This window comes from Haematobia irritans, chromosome 3 (genome assembly GCF_050003625.1).
Source record: "Haematobia irritans isolate KBUSLIRL chromosome 3, ASM5000362v1, whole genome shotgun sequence".
Lineage (NCBI taxonomy): Eukaryota > Metazoa > Arthropoda > Insecta > Diptera > Muscidae > Haematobia > Haematobia irritans.
In genome coordinates, this window is record NC_134399.1 from 38,026,756 (window position 1) to 38,051,152 (window position 24,397).

General features: G+C 32.5%; 1 protein-coding gene across 1 annotated transcript in view; it reads left to right on the top strand.

Annotated features, from left to right (window-relative positions):
• The window catches only part of LOC142228011 (uncharacterized), an 87,464-nt gene that overhangs the window by 1,285 nt on the left and 61,782 nt on the right, over positions 1-24,397 (top strand). The window contains exon 2 of the mRNA XM_075298278.1: positions 13,924-14,079. Coding sequence (XP_075154393.1) covers positions 13,924-14,079 — 156 coding nt within the window. The remainder of the gene's footprint in view (positions 1-13,923; positions 14,080-24,397) is intronic.

Genomic DNA, 24,397 nt, shown 5'->3' on the forward strand with positions numbered 1-24,397 from the left:
TTATGGATGGTATTTTCTGATGTGTACCTGTTTTTGAACTTTTTTGTTCTAAATACTCCATTGAAGAGATTTAGGGAAATAATAATTTAATGGCTGATGTACCAAAAACAATCTATAATATATTGACCTACTTAAATTACAAAAGCATTCATTCGGCCACTCTGTATTATATTACATTATTAAATTCATATAGAATTTTTTCTCCATTAGATTAAATTGTGTGTGGGAAACAAAAATTTTCGATTCACAATAATTTTAATTTTATAATAGGGGTTTTCAAAAACATAAAAAGAAAACTTATTTTCCAAAAATTTTAAAAGTTTTAGAATGATTAAAACTTATTTAATAGGAATTTTAATTTCTCGGCCATCGATTTATTGCCCCGATTTCCCCGACATGTAATATAATATAATACATGTGTGTGCGCGCCTATGTAAAAATGTGACCGTTCCACTCTATATAGAAAATAGTATTAATTCAATCGTACTTTCTCTTTGTTGGGCTCTTGTGTTCTTCAATTCCAATGCTTGAATTGTAATTTCAGAGGGTCTTTTTTTCTTTGCCGCTTTTATTGTCACTGTAATAAATGTGCATTGAAGCGAATCGCTCATCCCAAATAAATGATGCACTAGTAAATTATCTTCCTTTCCTATTTTAAACGACAGATGATAATAGATGTGTTTTTATGTTATCTAGTTTAATTTCTCTCAAAATTGATTTAAAAAATAAATAATAAAAATAAAAATAAAAAAAAATCAGATAAATACCATAAGGGATTGTAACCAGATTTAAAAAGTATAACAGGTTGTCTGATAAGTCCCCGGTCTGACACATAGTATTGAATGCATATTATTTTTATATAGTACCAACCTTCAAATGATTCGTGTCAAAATTTGACGTCTGTAAGTCAATTAGTTTGTGAGATAGAGCGTCTTTTGTGAAGCAACTTTTGTTATTGTGAAAAAAATGGAAAAAAGGAATTTCGTGTTTTGATAAAATACTGTTTTCTGAAGGGAAAAATACGGTGGAAGCAAAAACTTGGCTTGATAATGAGTTTCCGGACTCTGCCCCAGGGAAATCAACAATAATTGATTGGTATGTAAAATTCCAGCGTTGTGAAATGAGCACGGAGGACGGTGAACGCAGTGGACGCCCGAAAGATGTGGTTACCGACGAAAACATCAAAAAAATCCACAAAATGATTTTCAATGCCCGTAAAATGAAGTTGATCGAGATAGCAGAGGCCTTAAAGATATCAAAGGAACGTGTTGGTCATATCATTCATCAATATTTGGATATGCGGAAGCTCTGTGCAAAATGGGTGCCGCGCGAGCTCACATTTGACCAAAAACAACAACGTGTTGATGATTCTGAGCGGTGTTTGCAGCTGTTAACTCGTAATACACCCGAGTTTTTCCGTCGATATGTGACAATGGATAAAACATGGCTCCATCACTACACTCCTGAGTCCAATCGACAGTCGGCTGAGTGGACAGCGACCGGTGAACCGTCTCCGAAGCATGGAAAGACTCAAAAGTCCGCTGGCAAAGTTATGGCCTCTGTTTTTTGGGATGCGCATGGAATAATTTTTATCGATTATCTTGAGAAGGGAAAACCATCAACAGTGCCTATTATATGGCGTTATTGGAGCGTTTGAAGGTCGAAATCGCGGCAAAACGGTCCCATATGAAGAAGAAATATGTGTTGCTCCACCAAGACAATGCACCGTGCCACAAGTCATTGAGAACGATGGAAAAAATTCATGAATTGGGCTTCGAATTGCTTCCCCACACACCGTATTCTCCAGATCTAGCCCCAGCGACTTTTTCTTGCTCTCAGACGTCAAAAGGATGCTCGCAGGGAAAAAATTTGGCTGCAAGAAGTGATCGCCGAACCTGAGGCCTATTTTGAGGCAAAACCGAAGGAGTACTACCAAAATGGTATCAAAAAATTGGAAGGTCGTTATAATCGTTGTATCGCTCTTGAAGGGAACTATGTTGAATAATAAAAACGAATTTTGACAAAAAATGTGTTTTTCTTTGTTAGACTGGGGATTTATCGGCCAACCTGTTATTTTTATTTTTTTTTTATTTATTTAACTCATTTTACAACCAAGCCGAAATGTTCATATACGGTTACAGGGATACTCAAAATAAAGAATTACATTAAATTTACTTAAAAAAAATTATAAAAATAATTAGGACTACAATCAAGGACTGCAAAAACTTGACATTATTACACCTTATTACTAAGTACATATCTTATTACTATATGTAGACTACGTTACAAAAACAATTTGATATATAAATATAAAAATTTAGGAATTGATTACTACTCTCAAATGCCTACTAACGCAGGTTATTAACCAATAAGATTAATTATTTGCAACTAAAAATTTAATATTTTAAATAATATATATTTTTATGTTAACAATTTTTAATCCTCGAACTTATATATTTGAGTTATTTTATATTTGATTTCTAATTTTTGTTTTTTATTTAATAAAAACTAACTAGGACTGCATAAACTTGACATATAGTTGCACCTTAATACTAAGTATATATCTTAGGTTAAACAGCGTTGGGAACTACAATATGTAGACTACGTTACAAAAACAATTTGACATATGTACATTTTTAATTATTTGGTAAAGTCGGCTCGTTGACTCGACGACTTTTGACTTTTATTATTATAAATAGATGAAAAATATTGAATGTCGGACGGGGCCAAACGGGCTATAGTTTGTAGGACATTCTTATGCTAAATTGGGGTAGCATGGCTATATGCCCGATATTTTGCATATTTTTGCGGTATTGAAATTTATTTATTTTTTTGATTTGCTTTAGACTTGATCGGTTAATAAATGGGGTTTTACAGCAAATTTTGAGAAAATCAAGTATACATGTAAATGGAAGCAATATTTTTTTCTGAACCGATTTGGATGATATTTTGCAGAGACAATATCTATATATATATATAAAATAGTTTATATTTACAAAAAAAAAAAATGGGAAAACACAAAATTCTAATTTAGAGGAAATTTTCTCTTTATGAAAAGAACAAAATGAAATTGCGATCAAAACCCCGAAAATACTTAATTTTATTTTAAATGGATTGGAAATCTTTGGAATTGACCCATTTATTCTGCGACACATTGCACATCTTTAGTAACCCTGTGGTAGTTATTTTTTTGCGAAATTGGTAGTGTAATTTATCTCATAGCGGTTGGAATGTATTTTGATATTTAAAGGGCTTAATTGACTGTCTCCGAATAGGAAAATTTGTTTAGGCTATTTTCGTTCAACCGCTTCCGCCGCTATCAAAAATTCTGTTTCAGCCACCCCCGACCAAATGGGGTCGGCTTCATACTCTTGTTCTGACGTTTCTAAGTCACAGGATCCCAGTCTCTTTTATGTTTGATGATTTCTTTATATTTTTTACTAGTATTATTTTATGGTTCACCATTGTAGTGATTAAAACCGGTCGGAGAAAACCGGTGTACCGGTTTTTCGTTATGCACCGATTGTCAACAAAATGATTCTTCGAAAGCCAAATGCAGTATGTAGAAGAAAATGTTTAGTTTTCGAGACTCTTCAACGCCGTCTTTAATATTCACAAAAAAAATAAATATTCACCAAAAAATAAAAACATCCAACATTTTAATGTTTACCTACGGTATTGTTACCGCAGTTACAGCAAAGGAATTTAATTTTTACATTAAAACAATGAAGTATTTTTTCCTTCATTTATATTAAATTGGGCGTTTTTGCTACTTTTGGAAAAGACCGGTTTGGTCGGTTATTTAATTTTTAAAACACCGCCCATAAGTTTTAAAAATTGTCCGGTTTTTTAGAACCGAGAAAAACCGACTTTCAAAAAAGCCGGTTTTTTGATCACTCTATTCACCATCATTCGTTCCATTGAACTCTTTGTAAAATTTATTTTTTGTACTTCTCCATCAAAGTTTTAAAAATAAATGTTTGGCATATCTTTTGTTTCAACATCATGATAGAGTTTTTAAATTGGACTAACATGTCCCATATCCTGAAACTTTGTAATTTTCGGGTTATCAGTCTAGGGTTTGTGGGTAATCTGACATATTTCTTCAATTTCCATGTTAAATCATTTTAAGATTTAAAAAGACAATTCCCAATTTGTTTTTGTATTTCTAGTTTATGGATGGTCAGACTGTATGAAGTATGATTGACTGTTTTTTGGGATTTACTTAAATGATCTCTCGTGCATTTAGATGTTGGTGCCCCGTTAAACTCGTTGGCACTTGTCCAGAAATTTATATGTACCTTTTTGTTTGTTCAGCTTTTATTCTCTTTATTCATTTATTTCTTTATTACCGTTGCTTTTCTTTCCCGTCCATGTCTGGCGTCGTAAGTTCGTGAATTGTTATTATTCCTTAACATAATTAAATTCAAACCAGCTATGGATGTATTCACTTTGTTCTCCACTTCCTCAGACAGTACTGAACCATCAGATTATGACTTTGTTACCACAAAAAACAATTAAGAAAACTTCGAAGTAAATGACTTACATTTGTATTGCAATCAATGACCTGACTCGGACATCATTATTATTATTTCTCAGGAATCGTTGATATGTTTGAAAACGCGCCTACCAAAAATGATCTAATTGAGAATCACATCCTGTATCGATCTAGCCTTGGCTTTCCATTCTTCCATTCTACCGTTTACATTATGTGTTGTTGCAATTCATAAAATTTGTTGAAATTCATGAAATTTTCTATAGGGATATTTTGTTTTGTACAGAAACGAAATCAATTTTGTTAAATGACCCTTATCCTCATTTATTCGTAGATGTTCTGCAGTTTAGTTCGATATTCAAAACATGGTTTGCCAATTTTTCTCACTGAGCGGTTTTGGTTTTTTTATTATCCTGTTAACCGATGACGGTTTTGTACACACTATGGTTGAATTTTAAAACGTAACAAATTAAAACAATTAACTGAAACAATCGGAAACTTCATAGTGCATATGTTTGCAACACCCAGAAGGAGACGATTTAGACTTATGGTGTCTTTGGCAATATTGTTCAGGGCGGGTCCCTGAGTCGATATAGCCATGACGGTCTGTCTATGAACACACAGATCAAAGCCCAGGTCGCAGTTTTAGTTCAATCGACTTCAAATTTGGCACAAGTTTCTGTTTTGGGTCAGAATAGAAATCGGTTCAGATTTAGATATAGCTCCCATATATATCTTTCTCCCGATATGGACTTATATGGTCCCAGAAGTCAGAGATTTACACTAATTTGCTTAAAATTTTGCACAGGAAGAAAAATTAGTAGTATAGTTAAGTGTGTTACAATTTATTGAATTTGCATACACAAGGTCGTGGGTTCGATTCCTCCTGTGCTAAATTTTATTTATATCGATTCAGATTTAGATATAGCTCCCATATATATTTTTCGCTCGATTTAGACTAATATGACTACAGAGGCCAAAGTTTTACTCCAATTTACTTAAAACTTTGTACAGGGAGTAGAATTACGGTTCTAGATATGCATGCCAATTTTGGATTTTAATATCTGTTCAGATTTAGATATAGCTGCGAGGAGAACTTATAAAAACCTACAGGCTTTGCTTGTGAGATGATAAGGGGTCTTAAACAATTTTTTTTTGCAAAATTTTAGAAAAGTGTGATCCGTATTTTGAATATAAAGGGTGATTTTTTTGGTAGTACCTTTTTGGCAAAACAGATGGAGGACACAGTTTGGTGCGGTTTATGGGCTGGTTAAAACTAGAAGTGCCCATATGTAATAGGTACTTTTAGTTAATGTGGTATCACAATGGACTGAATAGTCTAAGTGAGCCTGAATCTTAATCGGGCTGCCACTTTAACCTAACCTAACCTATGGGCTGGTGGCATTATTGGATCGTACTTCTTTAAATATGATGTGAATCATAACGTATCTGGGAATGGTGTGGGCTATTGTGAAATGATATCCAACTTTTTTTTAGCAAAATGGAAGACAAAGTCGAAAGGACCATTTGAGGCGCAGTCGCAGTCAACCTTTGCATGAAAAAATCTTCCAACATTAAATTATATGGACCGTACTATCGATTCAAATAAAGATTTCATGCTCTTTTTGGGTTTTACATGTTACTTTTTTAAAATGTTTACTATAACTCTTAAAAAATCTTCCATCCTTTAAAATATTGAATTTTGGAATAAATTTTTCCAAAAAGGCGCTCACATTCTTTCTTTCGTTGCTTCTGCTTTTCCTCTTTTAGAGAGTCCATTTTGTAAGGCCTATTTCTGGCGAACTAATACGGATACACCCACACGCGTTTTAAAAATCTATCCAGCAAAGAAAAACCATGACAGTAGTTTTTTTTCCCGGGAACGGGATTCCGGGAATTCCCAGGAAATTGCTATTTTTTCGCTCCCGCTTTCCCGGGAATGAAGTGCGGGAATTCCCGGGAAAATTTCTTTACAATATTTTATGTATAATAGAGGGTTTTATATGGCAAATGACAGTTGAAATCTAGTTAAAGTGGATTTTGGAAGTGTAATGTGAATAACTGGTACCAAGTCGTAGTAGTTGCCTTGAGGAGCATACATAGTCGTGGGTTCCAATACAGAATCCAACGGGCTCCCAATTGTTAAAAAGAAGTTTGCACTTCTTAATTTATGATTGTCATATTTCTGTAAAGCGACATTCCGATAGACTGGTAGACTGAGTAAACCTTTAAAAACAACGGGACATTTTACCTTATGTAACCCACGTTGGCAATTGCATAATTTCATAATTATTGCAAGGATGTTCTTTTTATGAAATAAGAAAATTCCAACCTTTTTAAAGATGTTTAATTTAATTTCAAATTTATACCTTATACCTTATACACATTAGGCTTGAAATCTATTAAAGTTGGGGCTTAAAGCCCATATTTATAGGGCATACGACAATTGAAATCTAGTTAAAGTGAATTTTGGAAGTGTAATGTGAATGTCGTATTACATGGTAGTGTTTCCCTTTTGGGAATATTGACTGAATATGTGCATTTATTGACCCCGTTGAACGATGGTGAAATCGAAATAAGTTTCTTTCATTTTCAAACTGGTTTTTAGTGTTACAAAAAATCCCACTATATTAATAGTGTTCTTCCGAAAACTATACCGAAAGAGACTTCCTTAACCATTGTCAAAATGTTTTGTATTACAAAATATTTCGTATTTCAGTATGATTAATGGCTGATGTAAGAGAACAACATAATATATATTATTATTATTATTATTACCTTATAACCGTAGCTTTAGGCTATTTCTAATTTATTAAAATGTCTAAATGTATTCCACATCAAAGTAGGTTTCCCTTTGACCGGGATCCCGGGAAATTCGAAAAAAATTCCCGCTTTCCCGGGAATGCAAAAAGTCCGGGAAAAAGAAAACCCTACATGACAGCTATGACATCGAAGGTCTTAAGCTTTTTTAGTTCTAATCGATACTATAATTTTCGTGGTTGAAGAAATTTCAATTCAATATCTTATTGCATCAATTAATTCCGTGAATTCATATTTTTTCTGTTTTATAGTTTATTTTCACGGACATATATTAAGATGCCCTCTATAATCTTAAAAAAGGTTCCTATAGGTCTCAAATATGAATCGATCGTCTTGAGGTAGTAGGTTTCATTGAAGCAGACCGAAATAATTTGTGTTAAATTTATGGTGCCAAATATCCACTACTAAGATATTCCTTGGTTAGGTTAGGTTAAGTAAAAAACTATTTTTTTGTCTTGAATCAGGAAATTAATTGATCCAATTAATTTTTAATTGAAATGTCTTCAAGCAAAGAAATGGATGAGTATCATTCACCAAAGTCAATTAACAAATTAAACAAATTAAATTGTTATGATTGATTTTTGTTTCAATTAAAAATATTGTTGAACCAATTAAATTTTTAATTTAATGTTTTATTTAAAAGTCAATTAAAATTTTAATTGGAAACATTTTTGTGGTATTTTATTTTATGCTCATTTAGACTGTTCAGTCCATTGTTATACCACAAGTGTTTGTTGTTGTTGTAACAGTTTTTAATGTAGTTTCATCCATTTTGTTCTATGCTTGTGTAGTTCAGCTGGTAGCCAGATCAAGGAAATCTGCGACAAGGATGGGGTATGTCCAGAGTGATTTGGTAGTGAGACGGGTATGCTTAGCTGGGCAAGCAAAAAGGTGACGAGTGTCATGTGGCCCTTGATTACATATGGGACACACGTCAGCTACGCTGCTATCAATCACTGATAACTATGAATTGAGGCGGCTGCACTTGCCTGATCTTAGTTGGGCCAAAACTACCCTTGTCTGCCGTGGTAGGTCTATCTCCTCCGGTGCAATGGGCGGCGGTCGGACTCCGAGAACAGGATTAACCTTGTAGCTTCTCACCGCTTCAGCTACAGTATCCTCATGAATCCTGTTCAGACCTGTCTGGTATGCTGCCTGATCTAGAGGCTCTCTTTTGTAACGCTGGATCTCTGGCTCTAGAAGGTGAAGATCAACCCTTACATTCCTGGGTGGAGGTTGTCTATCCACAAGATGGTGATTCGGATGACAACTTCGATGGCAACCCAAGAGGTACTGCTTTGACAACATGTAGTTGTGTCGACGCACTGGGATGATCTTGGTCTCCGCATAAAGGTGATCCAGGGGTGTACTGCGGAGACATCCTGTTGCGGTTCTAAGGGCAGCGTTCTGACAGGTCTGTATGTTATTCCACTGCGTATCGCTCGTTTGAGTTGTCCACACTGGCGCTGCATAGTTTACCACTGACCGGCCAATTGCCTTATAGTGGTGAACTTCTCTTTCATCAAAAAGTGCTGCTCGAATCTACGTTTTGCTCAATGACTAAGGACCTCCTTCCTATAGTCGAATCCGAATGGCATTTCACATTACGGTGAAACCACTTGAAAACACAGAAATGTCGCCAGTATTACAGACAGGTGATTTTCCACCGCTGAAGAACGTACATTTGCAAGTGTTCAATACACGCTGACCTACCGTAATAGAAAGTACCATAGTTTGTTTGGCGGAATAATAGCTATAAATTATTCTATGGCATTCAATTCAATGGCCATGCACTGTCTGAGTGCTCATTTCTATGAATATCACCGAAGTAAAGAGTTCTAATCAGAGAGAGAGGACATTTCTCCATGTCGCATACCCTCTCGACGTCTTTAATTTTTACGTATTCACTGGTGGTTTTCTTCTTACTCGGTACTTATTTTTACCTATTTACACAATAACATATACTTGACTGCTGTTTGCCCTATTGCTCGGGCATGCTGTCAGTCGGTTTGTTGGTCTGTCGGTCGTTTGGTCAGATGAGAATTTCTTTAAAGTTCAAATAACTTTATGCATGCACAAACACCAAAGATGCATACTAAAAATACACACAGTCGTTGTATTTTTGTTTTCCGTTTTTTCTTGTTGCTTGAGAATAGCCTGTAATTTTGACACAACCCAGCAGTATTTGTTGCAAACATTGATTTAGATAGATTGCACTCTATTTTACTGCATACATGGAAATAAGTTCTAAACGAAAACAGATGCTAAATTAATCGGTATAGAATAAAACTGTCGACTGGAATATAATTAAGCAGACTATGCATTAAATATTTAAGTAGAATATTGAACTGAATGAGATTAACGGCATTCAATGCTAAATTTTGACACATGGATCTGGAAGGAATGTATAACAATTTGAATAGGAACTCAAAGGTAAACCTCCATCGTGTATTTTAAGGACATTTAGTAAGAGAGGTTAATATTGGTGCTTGGGCTCAGGAACTTTCCAATGACGCATGATTTCGCAAGACTAGGAAGTACTTTACAAATTCCAAGGGATATGGAACCTGTGGGCCTTTACGAGGGTTTGCCTTTTTTACCAGCTCTGTCATAAAGCTTGACATTTTTGAGTTTCAGGAAACTTCATCTCTAAAACCATTTCTTGTTCCGGGTGCTGTGCGCCAACTGATATTGCAAGATCGTCATGTGATCTATAGTAAAATTGAGATAACCTTAGACATTTGTGGGAACAGCATACATTCAAAAGAAAATTTTGTCAAATTTTATTTCTATAGAAAATTTTGTCAAAATTTTATTTCTATAGAAAATTTTGTCAACATTTTATTTCTATAGAATATTTTGTCAACATTTTATTTCTATAGAAAATTTTGTCAAAATGTTATTTCTATAGAAAATTTTGTCAAAATTTTATTTTTATAGAAAAATTTGTCAAAATTTTATTTTTCGGAAAGTTTTGTCAAAAATTTATTTCTATAGAAAATTTTGTCAAAAATTTATTTCTATAGAAAATTTTCTCCAAAATTTATTTCTATAGAATATTTTGTCAAAATTTTATTTCTATTGAAAATTTTTTCAAAATTTTATTTCTATAGAAAATTTTGTCAAAATGTTATTTCTATTTGTCACAATTTTATTTCTATAGAAAATATTGTCAAAATTTTATTTCTATAGAAAATTTTGTCAAAATTTTATTTTTATAGAAAAATTTGTCAGAATTTTATTTCTATAGAAATTGTTGTCAAAATTTTATTTCTATTATTCATCAACGTAATATAAAAAGCCGAAACAGGCCAAATAAAACTACATTACATTTCATAATACTGAATAAAAGAAAAAAACTTTTGCATACGGCTAGAGAAAAATATAAAATTATTCACTCTACTTAGAATATACTACTGAATTTTGCAAAGCTTAAGGCACATGAAGAGAAAACTTAAATGTAATAAAAATACAATTCACAAATTGAGATCTAATAAATAAAAAAAGATCTAATAAATACAAAAAAAAATATCTAGAAATAAAAATAAAGTAAGTATATATAAGTGACTAAGGCCCCAAGCCATTTTAATATAGCTAAACTAAAAAAAAAACAACAATAATTACAATAGACAAGTTATAAGTGATATATTAAAGAAACATTATCGGTTACTGTAATAGAAATTCAATACATCTGACATTAAAAACATTATTATTATTTCTATAGAACATTTTGTCAATTTTTTTTCTATAGAAAATTTTGTCAAAATTTTATTTCTATAGAAAATTTTGTCAAAATTTTATTTCTTCAGAAAGTTTTGTCAAAAATTAATTTCTATAGAAAATTTCGTCAAAAATTTATTTCTATAGAAAATTTTGTAAAAAATTATTTTTATTGAATATTTCGTCAAAATTTTATTTTTATAGAAAATTTTGTTAATATTTTATTTCCATAGAAAATTTTGTCAAAATTTTATTTCTACAGAAATTTTTGTCAAAATTTTATTTCTAAGAAAATTTTGTCAAAATTTTATTTCTATAGAAAATTTATTTCTATAGAAAATTTTGTCGAAATTTTATTTCTATTTGTCACAATTTTATTTCTATAGAAAATTTCATCAAAATTTTATTTTTATAGAAAAATTTGTCAAAATTTTATTTCTATAGAAATTTTTGTCAACATTTTATTTCTATAGAAAATTTTGTCGAAATTTTATTTCTATAGAAAATGTTATCAAAATTTTATTTCTATAGAAATTTTTGTCAAAATTGTATTTCTATTTGTCACATTTTTATTTCTATAGAAAAATTTTATTTCTATATAAAAATAAAAATATGAAAACTTTAGAAGTACCTTTTAGTTAGCGAGGAATATTTTGCAAAATCTACCAAATCATCAGGAATTCTACCAATCTACCAAACAGTGAAAAATCTACTATTTTTGAAAGAATTTTACCAACTGTTGCAACCGTGCTAATATTCCCTAAGTCAAAGCTAACATTACACCTGCTTCAGTTTGGTCGATTATCGTGGGAACTTTTTAATCAATTTTATTTTTATTTGCATGGAAATTAACAGTTTTTATGAACTAATTAGTGGGCATGGAAGTTGAATGCTTTTCGCCCACTGGGATATAAAAGTTGTGGCAAACAAAATTTGCCCGCCTGCTTAATGCGCTTTACAGACTATCAGTTATTCCGGACGACAGTGCTCGTGTCGAACATATCCCATATATTGTGCATATTATAAGTTAAGTCCGAAGGCATAATCGATATTGCTGCATGTTTATGGGATCGATAACACATTTACCGATTATTTAGTCATCGCCGACAAGTCGAATTGATCCGACACACTGTAAGATTCTTTAAAAACGCCGACATTCCGTCCGAAATAACGGATAGTCTGTAAAGCGCATAAAAGCGAAGTCGGCTTCTTTGTCGGGTAAGACTAGTATTCCCCCTGTCATCTTGAATATCGCATTTATTAATTATATCTTATGTTTATTATAATATATAAATAAATAACTGAAAAATGGTAGCTCTCCGATGACACACAAATTTATTACTTTTTTAAGTATTTTGGTTTTTGAAGCTTGATCACATTAATTGGGGTAACATCCCAGCAAAAAAAATGGAAGTTGTTCCACAAACATTTCTTTTAAAGCCCACCCCAGAATCCCACATCGATTTTTTCCGATGCAGTCCTTTGGGGCAAGTCCACAAACATTTCTTCTAAAGCGCATCGTGGGATCCCCCAATGATTTCTTTCCACTCCCGATGCAGTCCTTTTGGACAAGTCCACAATCATTTCTTTTAAAGCGCATCTTGGGATCCCCCATTGATTTTTTTTCTACTTCCGATGCAGTCCTTGTGGACAAGTATTACAAGGTACGTAATCAGGCTATTTAAATTTCACAAAAAATAGAAAATTAAAAAAAAAAATAGAAAATTAAATTAAAAAGTAACAAAATAATAATAATAAAAAAAATAAATTGAATCCCCGCTGGGATTTGAACCTGTGCCGTTTGTCTTTTTCGCTTCCATGGAAGTTCTTTTGAGAAGGGTTTGCAAATTACGAGGATTTTAAATTGTTTGTTGATTTTTAATAGAAAAAAATATATTTATACGAAAATATATGCCGAAAATAAAAATAAAAGGATGCAAAACATAAAAAAATATTTTTTTAGAAAAATATTTGATAAAAAAAATTGCCTCTGGTGATATTTGAACCTGCGTTTCTTATTTTTTCGTTCATATTAATAAAGAACATCTCGAGAAACAATTAGAATGTTATTCATTGGTGTGGTATTACGATCATATCACAAACATTTGAATTGACCTTTCGACGCTTTATGTTCAATGGCGTTTGTGGCTGAGTGTGCTAAGGCGTTCTGTTATGGTGCCATCAAACCCAGGTTCAATCCCTGGTCGGAGCGAAAAAGTTTTTCAAATTGTAAAAAATTAGATAATAAGAAAATAATAGTGTAATAAAAAATATGGTTGAAAAAAAAAATGAAATTGGTTGAAACAAATTTTTTTCGCGTTTTAAATTTCTTCATTCAAATTAACTTCCAGGGTACAACTTCTAAAGCAATGCAAAGGATCCAAAAAGGGAGTACTTCCGTCCAGTGACAAGCTCATGTAAAATTCATTGGAGATGATCCAAGTTTGCACTACTTCCGGATCACAGATTGGGGATCCAAACTACTTTTTTGGAAGCTCTTTTTTTGCTGGGTATTTTGTCAAAATGTATAATAATGGGATGTATAAGTCCAGAATAACAATAATGAGAAGACTCATCATTTTGGACTATATTTTTATTTTACCATAAAACAAAATGATAGTCTAAACAGCATATTCCTAACATGTGCATTCTCTATTCCAGTTTTTTTTGGTTCTCCAAGCTTTATCTTAAAAATCTTAAAAATGTCCACTTGCGATGAAAATATTGTAGTCTTTCAAATATTCAACACATTAATATTTTGCCCTATCGAATGTAGTCACCACCAAAAATATTTCATTTTTTTGTGTCCTTCTTGTAATATTTAGTGTAAAGTTGTATCTTATCATTTTTATTATTATTGGTAATGCATCTTATCATTTTATTTCCAGGGTATCATTTGGATCCTCCAAAGGCTCTATGGTAGAAACATTGGTGTTTGAAACACCAACGCCATTGTCAGAACATGTAGAGCCAAGTTTCGGATTTGGATCAGATGGAGACTACAAATCAAATATGGATGACAGTGGCATAGAGGTTCAAGAAGAGTAAGTAAATGCTTGGTCTTGTAGAATATGATTTACATGTACACTCAAAAAAAGTTTACTTGGATCCAAAGATTTAAGGATTTTGGTATTGATTCCGAGCCAAAGATGCGGGTTCTTTAAAATAAAGACATTTTTTTGTGACCTATCTGGCTTTAAATCTACGATCTATAAAATTAAAATTAGGATACAGATCTCATTTATCGAATTTCCATTCTATTTTTCCGATATATTTATAAAGCTATTCGCGTACAAACAAATGCCAGTTTAAAAATCCTAATTATGACGGTTACTTCGAAGTAAAAAATATTTCTTAATTCTACAAAAACTTTAAACCAAAGATGCTAAATCCTCAAAATAACTCTTAGCCTATATTTGAAGCGCTTTTATCTTAAATCTAAAGATTCATATTTCAGTTAATTTAAGGACGATTTCTTTAAATCAAAAATGTGTTTCTTTACTTTAAGGAAATTTTGCCTTAGTCTTAAGACATGCAACTTTAACGAAGGGACTCAAATTTTCCAAATTTGTATCCTAAATTTAAAGAAAAAAATTTTTGAAGCAAAGATTGTAAACTTTCTTTTAATTAAAATTTCATTATTTTAAAGAAATTTGTCCTTAATAATGTGTACATTGAGGTTGCGTAATCTTTAATATCACGTAAATATTTTTTCAGTGTAGGTAACCACTTTTAACGGCTATTGAAAATGTTCTTGAGACAAAACATTTGCGATTAAAAAGGTGACTAATAGTGAAAACTTAATCAATTAAAAACCATATCCATCCATACGGGGTATATATTAGGCAAAAAAGGTACGTTAAAAGAGAGACAGAAGTGAAATATGTGGGTTGGTTGATATGGGGGCTATGAACCTATATGGTCCAGTTTTTGTGTGATTAGTACCAATTTTAGCAAGATCAAATGAAATTTGCTAATCCAGGAAGAAGTAAAATCTGGGGATCGGTTTATCTGGGGGCTATATATAACTATGGACCGGTATCAGTGTTGTCAGGTTGGGGGTTCCCCCCCATTTTTTTATTGTTTTGTGGGGAAACGTTTCATATCCATGAACATTCTATTTTTTTATGTTTTAGTATTAAGAGATTAGTATTAAGATTTTTTTACCTTATGTTATATATAAGTGAGTCTTAGTGCCATGATACATTACTGTGTAATAAATTTGGCCCTTTTACGGCTTATAGATTATGAATAAAATAAAATACTGAATGTTGAATATTGAATTTAGGGGTTTTTATCACGTTTAGGGGGATTTTTAGGGGTAAAATTTATTTGGGGTGATTTTTGGGGGTAAAAAATATCTTAGACCTTATAAAGTGGAGCAATTCTCAACCAAATTCGGAACAATTCTGGCATGAATTTTGAGAAAAAAAGTCAACCAAAGTTCCCAAATACAAGCAAGTATGCACACTGAACAGTGAACCCACCAGGAGTAAAACTTTTGATTAATTTTAGAAAATTTTGAATATTTTTAGAAATTTTTAACTAAACAGTATTACAAACGCTGGCATCACGCCGATATCACAAAAATAAGTAAATATTTTTCGACAAATTCAAGAAAATTTATTAGACATAAACAATTTCTTTCACTTTTTAAAGAAAATTTTGTGGTTTGAAGGAAAAAATTGGAGTTCAAAATTGCAAGAATGTCCTTAGTGACATACGAAGTTCATGATGGACGCTTTTGTAGTAAAATTTACAAATTTGAAGAAATAATGAAATATTGTGTGAGAAATACGAATTTAGTAAATCTCTATGCTTAATTTGTGTATATTTTTTTCCTTCTTTTAGTTCATTCAATTAACGTATGCAAAACACAAGTATATACGGCCGTAAGTTCGGCCAAGTCGAATCGAATATGGCGATTTTGATTGGGAAAAAAGGTTCAACATTCTCGAAATTGATTGCCAAATATAAAGGACACTGTCATAGATTTTGGATCCTGTATCCCTCACAATATTATGAATTAACAATAACTTTGGAATGACACTATTATTTGAGCGAAAATACAATGAGGGAAAAAGTAGTGTAACACCAGGGCAACATATTTTTTGCGAAACGAAAACGCCCTTAAATACCCACCACCATGAATCAAATATTAGGGTTTCCTTTGAAATTTCAGGGGGGTTTGAGGACAAATCAAGCAGAGCAGTTCAACCAATACACTTCCCGGAGATACATTTAAAGATTTTACCTATGAAGACTATATCAGATTCTGGATTTGTAAGAACCATTTTTGTTTTAGAGGACTCATTAACATCTCTTGTAAGTGTGCAAGAAAATTATAAAATAACGTCTTGATTTGAAATCTTAAATCTGTAGATTTTCACCCGAGAAGCAAAATATGGAAATTTTACATTGAGTTTTAAGCAGTGTTCATGATCGGTGCGCCTTCTATACCCTCAAGAGGTGATATTTCAGACAATTCGGATAAAAACTACGGTTTCTAGAAACCCAAGGAAATCGGGAAATCGTTCTTATGGGGGCTATACTAAAACACTGACCGATACTCACCATTTTCGGCGTATCTCTTTATGATCCAAAAATAATTCTAGATTTCGAATTTCATACATATTGGATAAAAACTACGGTTTTTATAATCCCAAGAAATAAAATCCGGAGATCGGTCATTATTGGGGATATACCAAAACATAAACCAATACACGCCCTTTTCGGCACACTCCTTTATTGTCATAAAATACTTCTAGATTTCCAATTTCAGGCTAATTGGATAAAAACAACAGTTTCTATAAGTCCAAGAAGTAAAATCGGAGATTGGCCTATATGGGGGATATACCAAAACATGGACCGATACTCACCATTTTCGGCACACCTCTTTATGGTCCAAAAATACCTCCAGATTTCCAATTTCAGGCAAATTGGATAAAAACTTCGGATTCTAGAAGCCCAAGAAGTAAAATCGGGAAATCGGTCTATATGGGGGCTATACCAAAACATGGACCGATACTCAGCATTTTCGGTACGCCTATTTATGGTCCTAAAATACCTCTAGATTTCAAATTTCAGGCAAATTGGATAAAAACTACGATTTCTATAAGCCCAAGACCCCAAATCGGGAGGTCGGTTTATATGGGGACCATACCAAAACATTGACCGATGCTCACCATTTTTGGCACACCTCTTTATGGTTCTAAAATACCTCTAGATTTCCAATTTCTGGTAAATTGAATAAAAACTGCGGATTCTAGAAGTCCAAGAAGTAAAATCGGGAGATCGGTCTATATGGGGTCTATACCAATACAAGGACCGATACTCACCATTTTTGGCACACCTCTTTACGGTCATAAAATACCTCTAGATTTCAAATTTCAGACAAATTGGATAAAAACTACGATTTCTATAAGCCCAAGACCCCAAATCGGGAGGTCGGTTTATATGGGGACTATATCAAAACCTGGACCGATATAGCCCATCTTCGAACTTGACCTGCCTGCAGACAAAAGACGAGCTTGTGCAAAATTTCAGCATGATTGCTTTATTGTTGAAGACTGTATAGTGATTACAACAGACATCCAGACAGACGGACATGGTTATATCGTCTCAGAATTTCTTCCTGATCAAGAATATATACTTTATATAGTCGGAAATCGATATTTCGATTTGTTATAAACTTATTATACCCCCGTCACCATTCTATGGTGGTAGGTATAATTATTAGAGTAAAGGAAAAATTCTCCAACCATAATAATTCCATGAACTAAAATAAAGTTAAATTGGCTTTAGTGAAATAGAGAGTTTACTTTTTTTTGAGTGCAGTAGCATTTTTAATATATGACACAGTTAAAAAATTGAGAAATCACATTTTAAATTAGCAGCTGAAAGCATTTTAAATTTTCATTAAATTATTGGTCTCATAATTCCACGCCTAGAATTTTGGCGATTAATGTATATGTTTACTGAAATTTAATTTTTGTTTCCTTGTTTATTTCTACTTTATAAACCGTTTTTTTATTAATTTGATTTAATAGTTTTATACTTAATTTGTCTAAAATTTCGTTCCTCAGAAAAGAAATATCTTCTTTCAGTATATATATATTTAAATTTAATTTTTAAAGTGAATCACTACATGTTTTTTCCACTATATTTGGGACTCCTTTTTGTACTATTTGCATTCTTAATTTTTTTGAAAAAAGTTTTTGAAAAAAGTCTAGACCATTTTAGGGTTTTTTTTCTTAAGATTTGGGGGCAAGAATCAAAAATCACCTGGCAACACTGACCGGTATGGACCACTTTTGGCATGAATCGGATGAAATTTTTGCTTCCAAGAAATTTGCTTTTCCACGAGGCTCCGTCGGTCAAATCTGGGGATCGGTTTATATGGGGACTATATATAATTATGTACCGATAAGCATACATTTTTGCATGGTTGTTTGTGGCCATATACTTACACAACATAGAAAATTTCAACTGAATCGGATGAAATTTGCTACACCAAGAAAAGCAAATCTGGGGATCGGTTTATATGGGGTTTATATACTAATATAACGTACAAAATTTTAACCGAATCAGACGAAATTTGCTCCTCCAAGAGGATTAGGATCGGTTTATATGAGGGCTATATATAATTATGGACCAATTTTAGCATGAATGTTAGAGACCATAACAGGTTGGCTGATAAGTCCCCGGTCTAACAAAGAAAAACACATTTTTTTGTCTAAATTCGTTTTTATTATTCAACATAGTTCCCTTCAAGAGCGACACAACGATTATAACGACCTTCCAATTTTTTGATACCATTTTGGTAGTACTCCTTCGGTTTTGCCTCAAAATAGGCCTCAGTTTCGGCGATCACCTATTCATTGCAGCCAAATTTTTTCTCTGCAAGCATCCTTTTGAGGTCTGAGAACAAGAAAAAGTCGCTGGGGGCCAGATCTGGAGATTACGGTGGGTGGGGAAGCAATTCGAAGCCCAATTCATGAATTTTTGCTATCTCTCAATGACTTGTGGCACGGTGCGTTGTCTTGGTGGAACAACACTTTTTTCTTCTTCATATGGGGCCGTTTTGCCGCGATTTCGACCTTCAAACGCTCCAATAACGCCATATAATAGCCACTGTTGATGGTTTTTCCTTTCCCAAGATAATCGATAAAAATTATTCCATGTGCATCCCAAAAAACAGAGGCCATTACTTTGCCAGCGGACTTTTGAGTCTTTCCACGCTTCGGAGACGGTTCACCGGTCGCTGTCCACTCAGCCGACTGTCGATTAGACTCAGGAGTGTAGTGATGGAGCCATGTTTCATCCATTGTCACATATCGACGGAAAAACTCGGTGTATTACGAGTTAACAGCTGCAAACACCGCTCAGAATCATCAACACGTTGTTGTTTTTGGTCAAATGTGAGCTCGCGCTATACCCATTTTGCACAGAGCTCCCGCATATCCAAATATTGATGAATGATATGACCACCACATTCCTTTGATATCTTTAAGGCCTCTGCTATCTCGATCAACTTCATTTTACGGTCATTCAAAATCATTTTATGGATTTTTTTTGATGTTTTCGTTGGTAACCACCTCTTTCGGGCGTCCACTGCGTTCACCGTCCTCCGTGCTCATTTCACCACGCTTGAATTTTGCATACCAATCAATTATTATTGATTTCCCTGGGGGCAGTGTCCGGAAACTCATTATCAAGCCAAGTTTTTCCTTCCACCGTATTTTCTCCCTTCAGAAAATAGTATTTTATCAAAACACGAAATTCCTTTTTTTCCATTTTTTTCACAATAACAAAAGTTGCTTCACAAAAGACGCTCTATCTCACAAACTAATTGACTTACAGACGTCAAATTTTGACACGAATCATTTGAAGGTTGGTACTATATAAAAATAATATGCATTTAATACTAGCGACGTCATCTATGCGTCAGACCGGGGACTTATTAGCCAACCTGTTATGGGGGCTATATATAATTATGGACCAATTTTTGCATGGGTGTTAGATGTCATATACTAACACCACGTACCAAATTTCAACCAGATCTGATGGATTTTACTCCTCCTAGAGCCTCCGCAAGCCAAATCTAGGGGTCGGTTTATATGGGGGCAAAACGTGGTCCGATATGGCCCATTTGCAATACCATCTGACCTACATCAATAACAAGTACTTGTGCCAAGTTTCAAGTCGATAGCTTGTTTCGTGATTTCCTCAGACGGACGGAAAGCCGGACGGACGGACAAAGCTAGATCGACTCAGAATTTCACTTTATGGGGATTTAGACCAATATTTCGATGTGTTACAAACAGAATGACAAAGTTAATATACCCCCCATCCTATGGTGGAGGGTATAAAAACATAAATTTATGTTTTAATCAAATTAAAAAATAAATTGGTTAAGATGTAAAACAAAAGTATTAATTGTCCCAATTAACATTTTAATTAAATAAAAAAATATTTCCCAACAAAAATATAATTGAATGTTTTCCTAGGAAATAATTATTTTTGTTTTTATTTCTTGTTTTCACTGGCTCATTAAAATTTTAGACAAACGAAATTCCCCTGCCTTATGGAGCATTTTCTTTAAGAGCCAATAAATCCAAATTATGATAAGCGTTGCAACGACGAGTGCCTCTATCTTTTTTTATTTGCTTTTAACGTACATTTTTTAGAGTAAAGTAAACTTTGCCTAAAATTTCATTTCTCTGAAAATAAATTTTTTTTCTTTCAGTGTAGATACTCTTAGAGTTACTCTAGAAATATTTTATTCCAAAGTCGACTTTTTCGTTAAAAATCGTGACTTTTTTTGACAAATTGTCAATTTTAAACTTTTGTATCCCAAAAAAAAAATCGGCGATTTTCTTTTACTCTACATAAATATGCTCAATGTGATAACATAGTCAACAGGTATGTGCGTTATTTGCCCTATAAACAATTTTAAATTTTACTATGTCTACTAAAACACATTAAAATGCCATGAAAGCTTATACATATAATGTTTTGATACACTTTAAGCATCTTGATAGTCAATATGTGAGAAGAAAAAAATAAATATCTTTTAATGGCAAATTGTGCGGTATTTAATAGACATGAGCATAGCCAAAATATATTATCTTGATTTTTCAAAGTGAATACTTAACCATACTATCAATATTTCCATGCCCTCTGTCAGAGGATAGACATGAGTATAATAAATTTGCTATTCCATTTGAAACATATTGGCTAGTAATCATTTAAACTGTACATATACTTCAGCAAGGTGAAATAATAAAGCCATCTAAAGATGTATGCCAGTCCATCTGTCTCTTGGAAGCAAACTACAAAAAATATTGTAGAGTTTTATTTAAAAGTACCTATAGTTTGAAGATAACGTATTTGATATGTCATTTATAAATTGATGTTTTCACTTTAGATTCTGAATCGCCCGATGTGACTAAAGTTAAAAAAATGTGCTCTTCTAGTCTCCCAAAAAAGATGTGACGAAAAATTTCATTCAGTCCCTTGTGATACCACAAGTGACGAACTTCTCTCTCATGTATGAGTGCTGCCCGATTTTATGTTTAACTCAATGATAAGGGACCTCATTTTAAAGCCGAATACGAACGGCGTTCCACATTGCGGTAAAACCACTTAGAGAAGTTATCTTGCAAGAAATCGAGAAAATCAACCACCGTAGACGGATGCCAACAACCAGACAATGCAGATTTGTTAAGTCGCCCGCCGTATAGCCATGACTTGGTATCGAATGACTTATATTTATTCCCGTGCGTAAAAAAAGAGAGGTCAACTTTTTCGACACCTGAAGAAGCGGTTCAGAATTTATTTTTTGAATGTATCATTGTGATATAACTGCTTCGATCATTGGTTCAAACCAGTGTTGCCAGGTGATGTTTGATTCTTCCCCCCAGATCTTAAGAAAAAAAAAACCCTAAATTAGGTTAGGTTAGGTGGCAGCCCGATGTATCAGGCTCACTTAGACTTAGAAAAAAGGGGTCCCAAATTTCATGGAAAAATCCTGTAGTACTACCCTTTACAAATTAAATTTCTTTTCTGAGGTCTAAATTTTAGACAAAATAAATTTTCTTTTGAAGTTAACAAAAACCATTAGATGAAATCATCACAACACATATCGAGTGTATTTGCTCTTTACGAAAATACTTTATAACAAAAGGGAATTTTGTTTTCTAAAATTTCGTCCCTGAGGAAAGTAGGCAAAACAAAATAATTCAATGTATAAATCTTTTAAATCAACTTAATAATAAAACGGGTTATAAATTATAAATAATGGAAATAAAAAATAAACAAAAATTATAGTTGTTCGTCAAACGTGTAGGCAAAAAATTATAAGACCAAAAATTTAATGAAAATTTAACTGCTAAGTTACATTTAAAATGCCCTTTCAACAGAAACGTTTGAAAAAGATAACGAAAATAATGCTATTGCATACTTGCATATATTTAGGAACTTGGGTTGACTTCCCGCATCTTTTTTTCTCATAATTCATGTCAGAATTGTTCCGAATGTGGTTTAGAATTGGTCCACTATGTAAGATCTAAAATATTTTTTCCCCCAAAAATCCCCCAAATAAATCTTACCCCTAAAAATCCCCAGTCAACACTGGTTCAAACGCATGCAAAAGTGTATAGAGTTTGATATTATGATATAATAATAAATGGATTCTTGTTGATTATTATTAGTTTTGTAATTTTCACGTAATTTTATAAGAGTTTATACTTATAATTTTTCCGATTATAATTTTAGTTAGATTTTTTTTAGGTTTGAGTCATATACACAGAAAAACATTTTTTATCTTCAATTACTAAATAATTGACCCAATTAATTGTTAATTAAAATTTCTGCAATTACTGGAATGATATTATCAATCACTAATGTTAATTGAAAAATTCATTGGCCCAATTAAAAATTTAATTAATATAGACAATTTTTTTAATTAAAAAATGTTTAATCTTTTACATTTTTTATTGATTTATTTAATTTCCAAACTTTTTTTCATTTAATTAAAATATTAATTGGGATAATAAACTGGTCTTTTCTGACTATAATGGTTTGGTCCAAAAGTAGCATTTTCCAATTTTACCAAAGAGTTAAAGAAGGGCACATCTTATAATAAATTTTTGCAACTTACCAATGACATATTAGAAGATTGCTCATAAAAAAGTAATATTTCCATTCAATCACGAAATTAATTGATCCAATTAATTTTTAATTGAAATATCTTCAATCACAGAAAAGATAGTATCAATCACCAAAGTCAATTAAAAAATTAATTGATACTATTAATTTTTGTGATAGATTTTTTATTTTAATTAAAAAATTTTTTGGATCATTTAAATTTTTAATTGAATATTTTTGAAAATTCAGTAAAAATTTTAATTGCAAATATTTTTGTGAATTTTTTTTCTGTGTGATAAGCTATTAATCGTTTATGAATGAAATTTTTCATGAAATAGTCTATCAGTTGTTTATAAAGGTTGATTAACTTTTTTATGAATACGGCTGTACGTCTATAATAAGACACATTTTGAAGTTGCCGAACACCTTTTCGGAATCTTCTGAACATTTTTGGAATATATGTAAAAAAAAAAATTGGTATACTGTCGAAGCAGGAATTGAAACCACAACCCTTTGTATGCAAGGCGGATGTGCTAACGATTGCTCCACGGTGGACAACTAAATGTATTTTTCTGTTAAATAAAGTTTCTTTAATCGGCTGATGGACGCCGAAAACTATGCTTTATAAATATAACAGATTGGATCTTTGCGTTGCTTGTGCGTTGATGCTATAGCGATAATTGTCGACAACGTAGCCCAGTGGATAGTGTGTTGGCTTACAAACTGTATGGTCCGCGTTTCGATTCTCCGTTCAGGCGAAAGGTAAAATTAAGAAAAAAACGTATAAAATCAAACAATTTCTTCTCCATTGTTTGTATTACAGAAAAAGGAACTAAGAACTAAAAAAATGTGGAAGTGAGGGAAGATGCAATTAGCCAGAAACAAAATGGGAAACAATGTTTGTTTGTCTAAAATTTTGTTTGGGAGGGAAGAATTATTTTTTTTGCGTGTAGTTTATGAGATCACGAATTACGACATTGTAAAATAATTTTGTAAAGTCAACCTTTGATTTTGCATATGCGTTCTATTTTATTATGAAATATTACGCGTATTACCTATTCTGCGTCGCGATCTAAATACAAAACCTGTTTTAAACTCAATTTTGATTGCTTATCTCACGCACAAGTGACTTTAGCAATAAACAATGAGAAATATAACCAAATTAAAAAAAAAAAAAAAAAACAGAATGAAATGATCACATCATTTACGTGG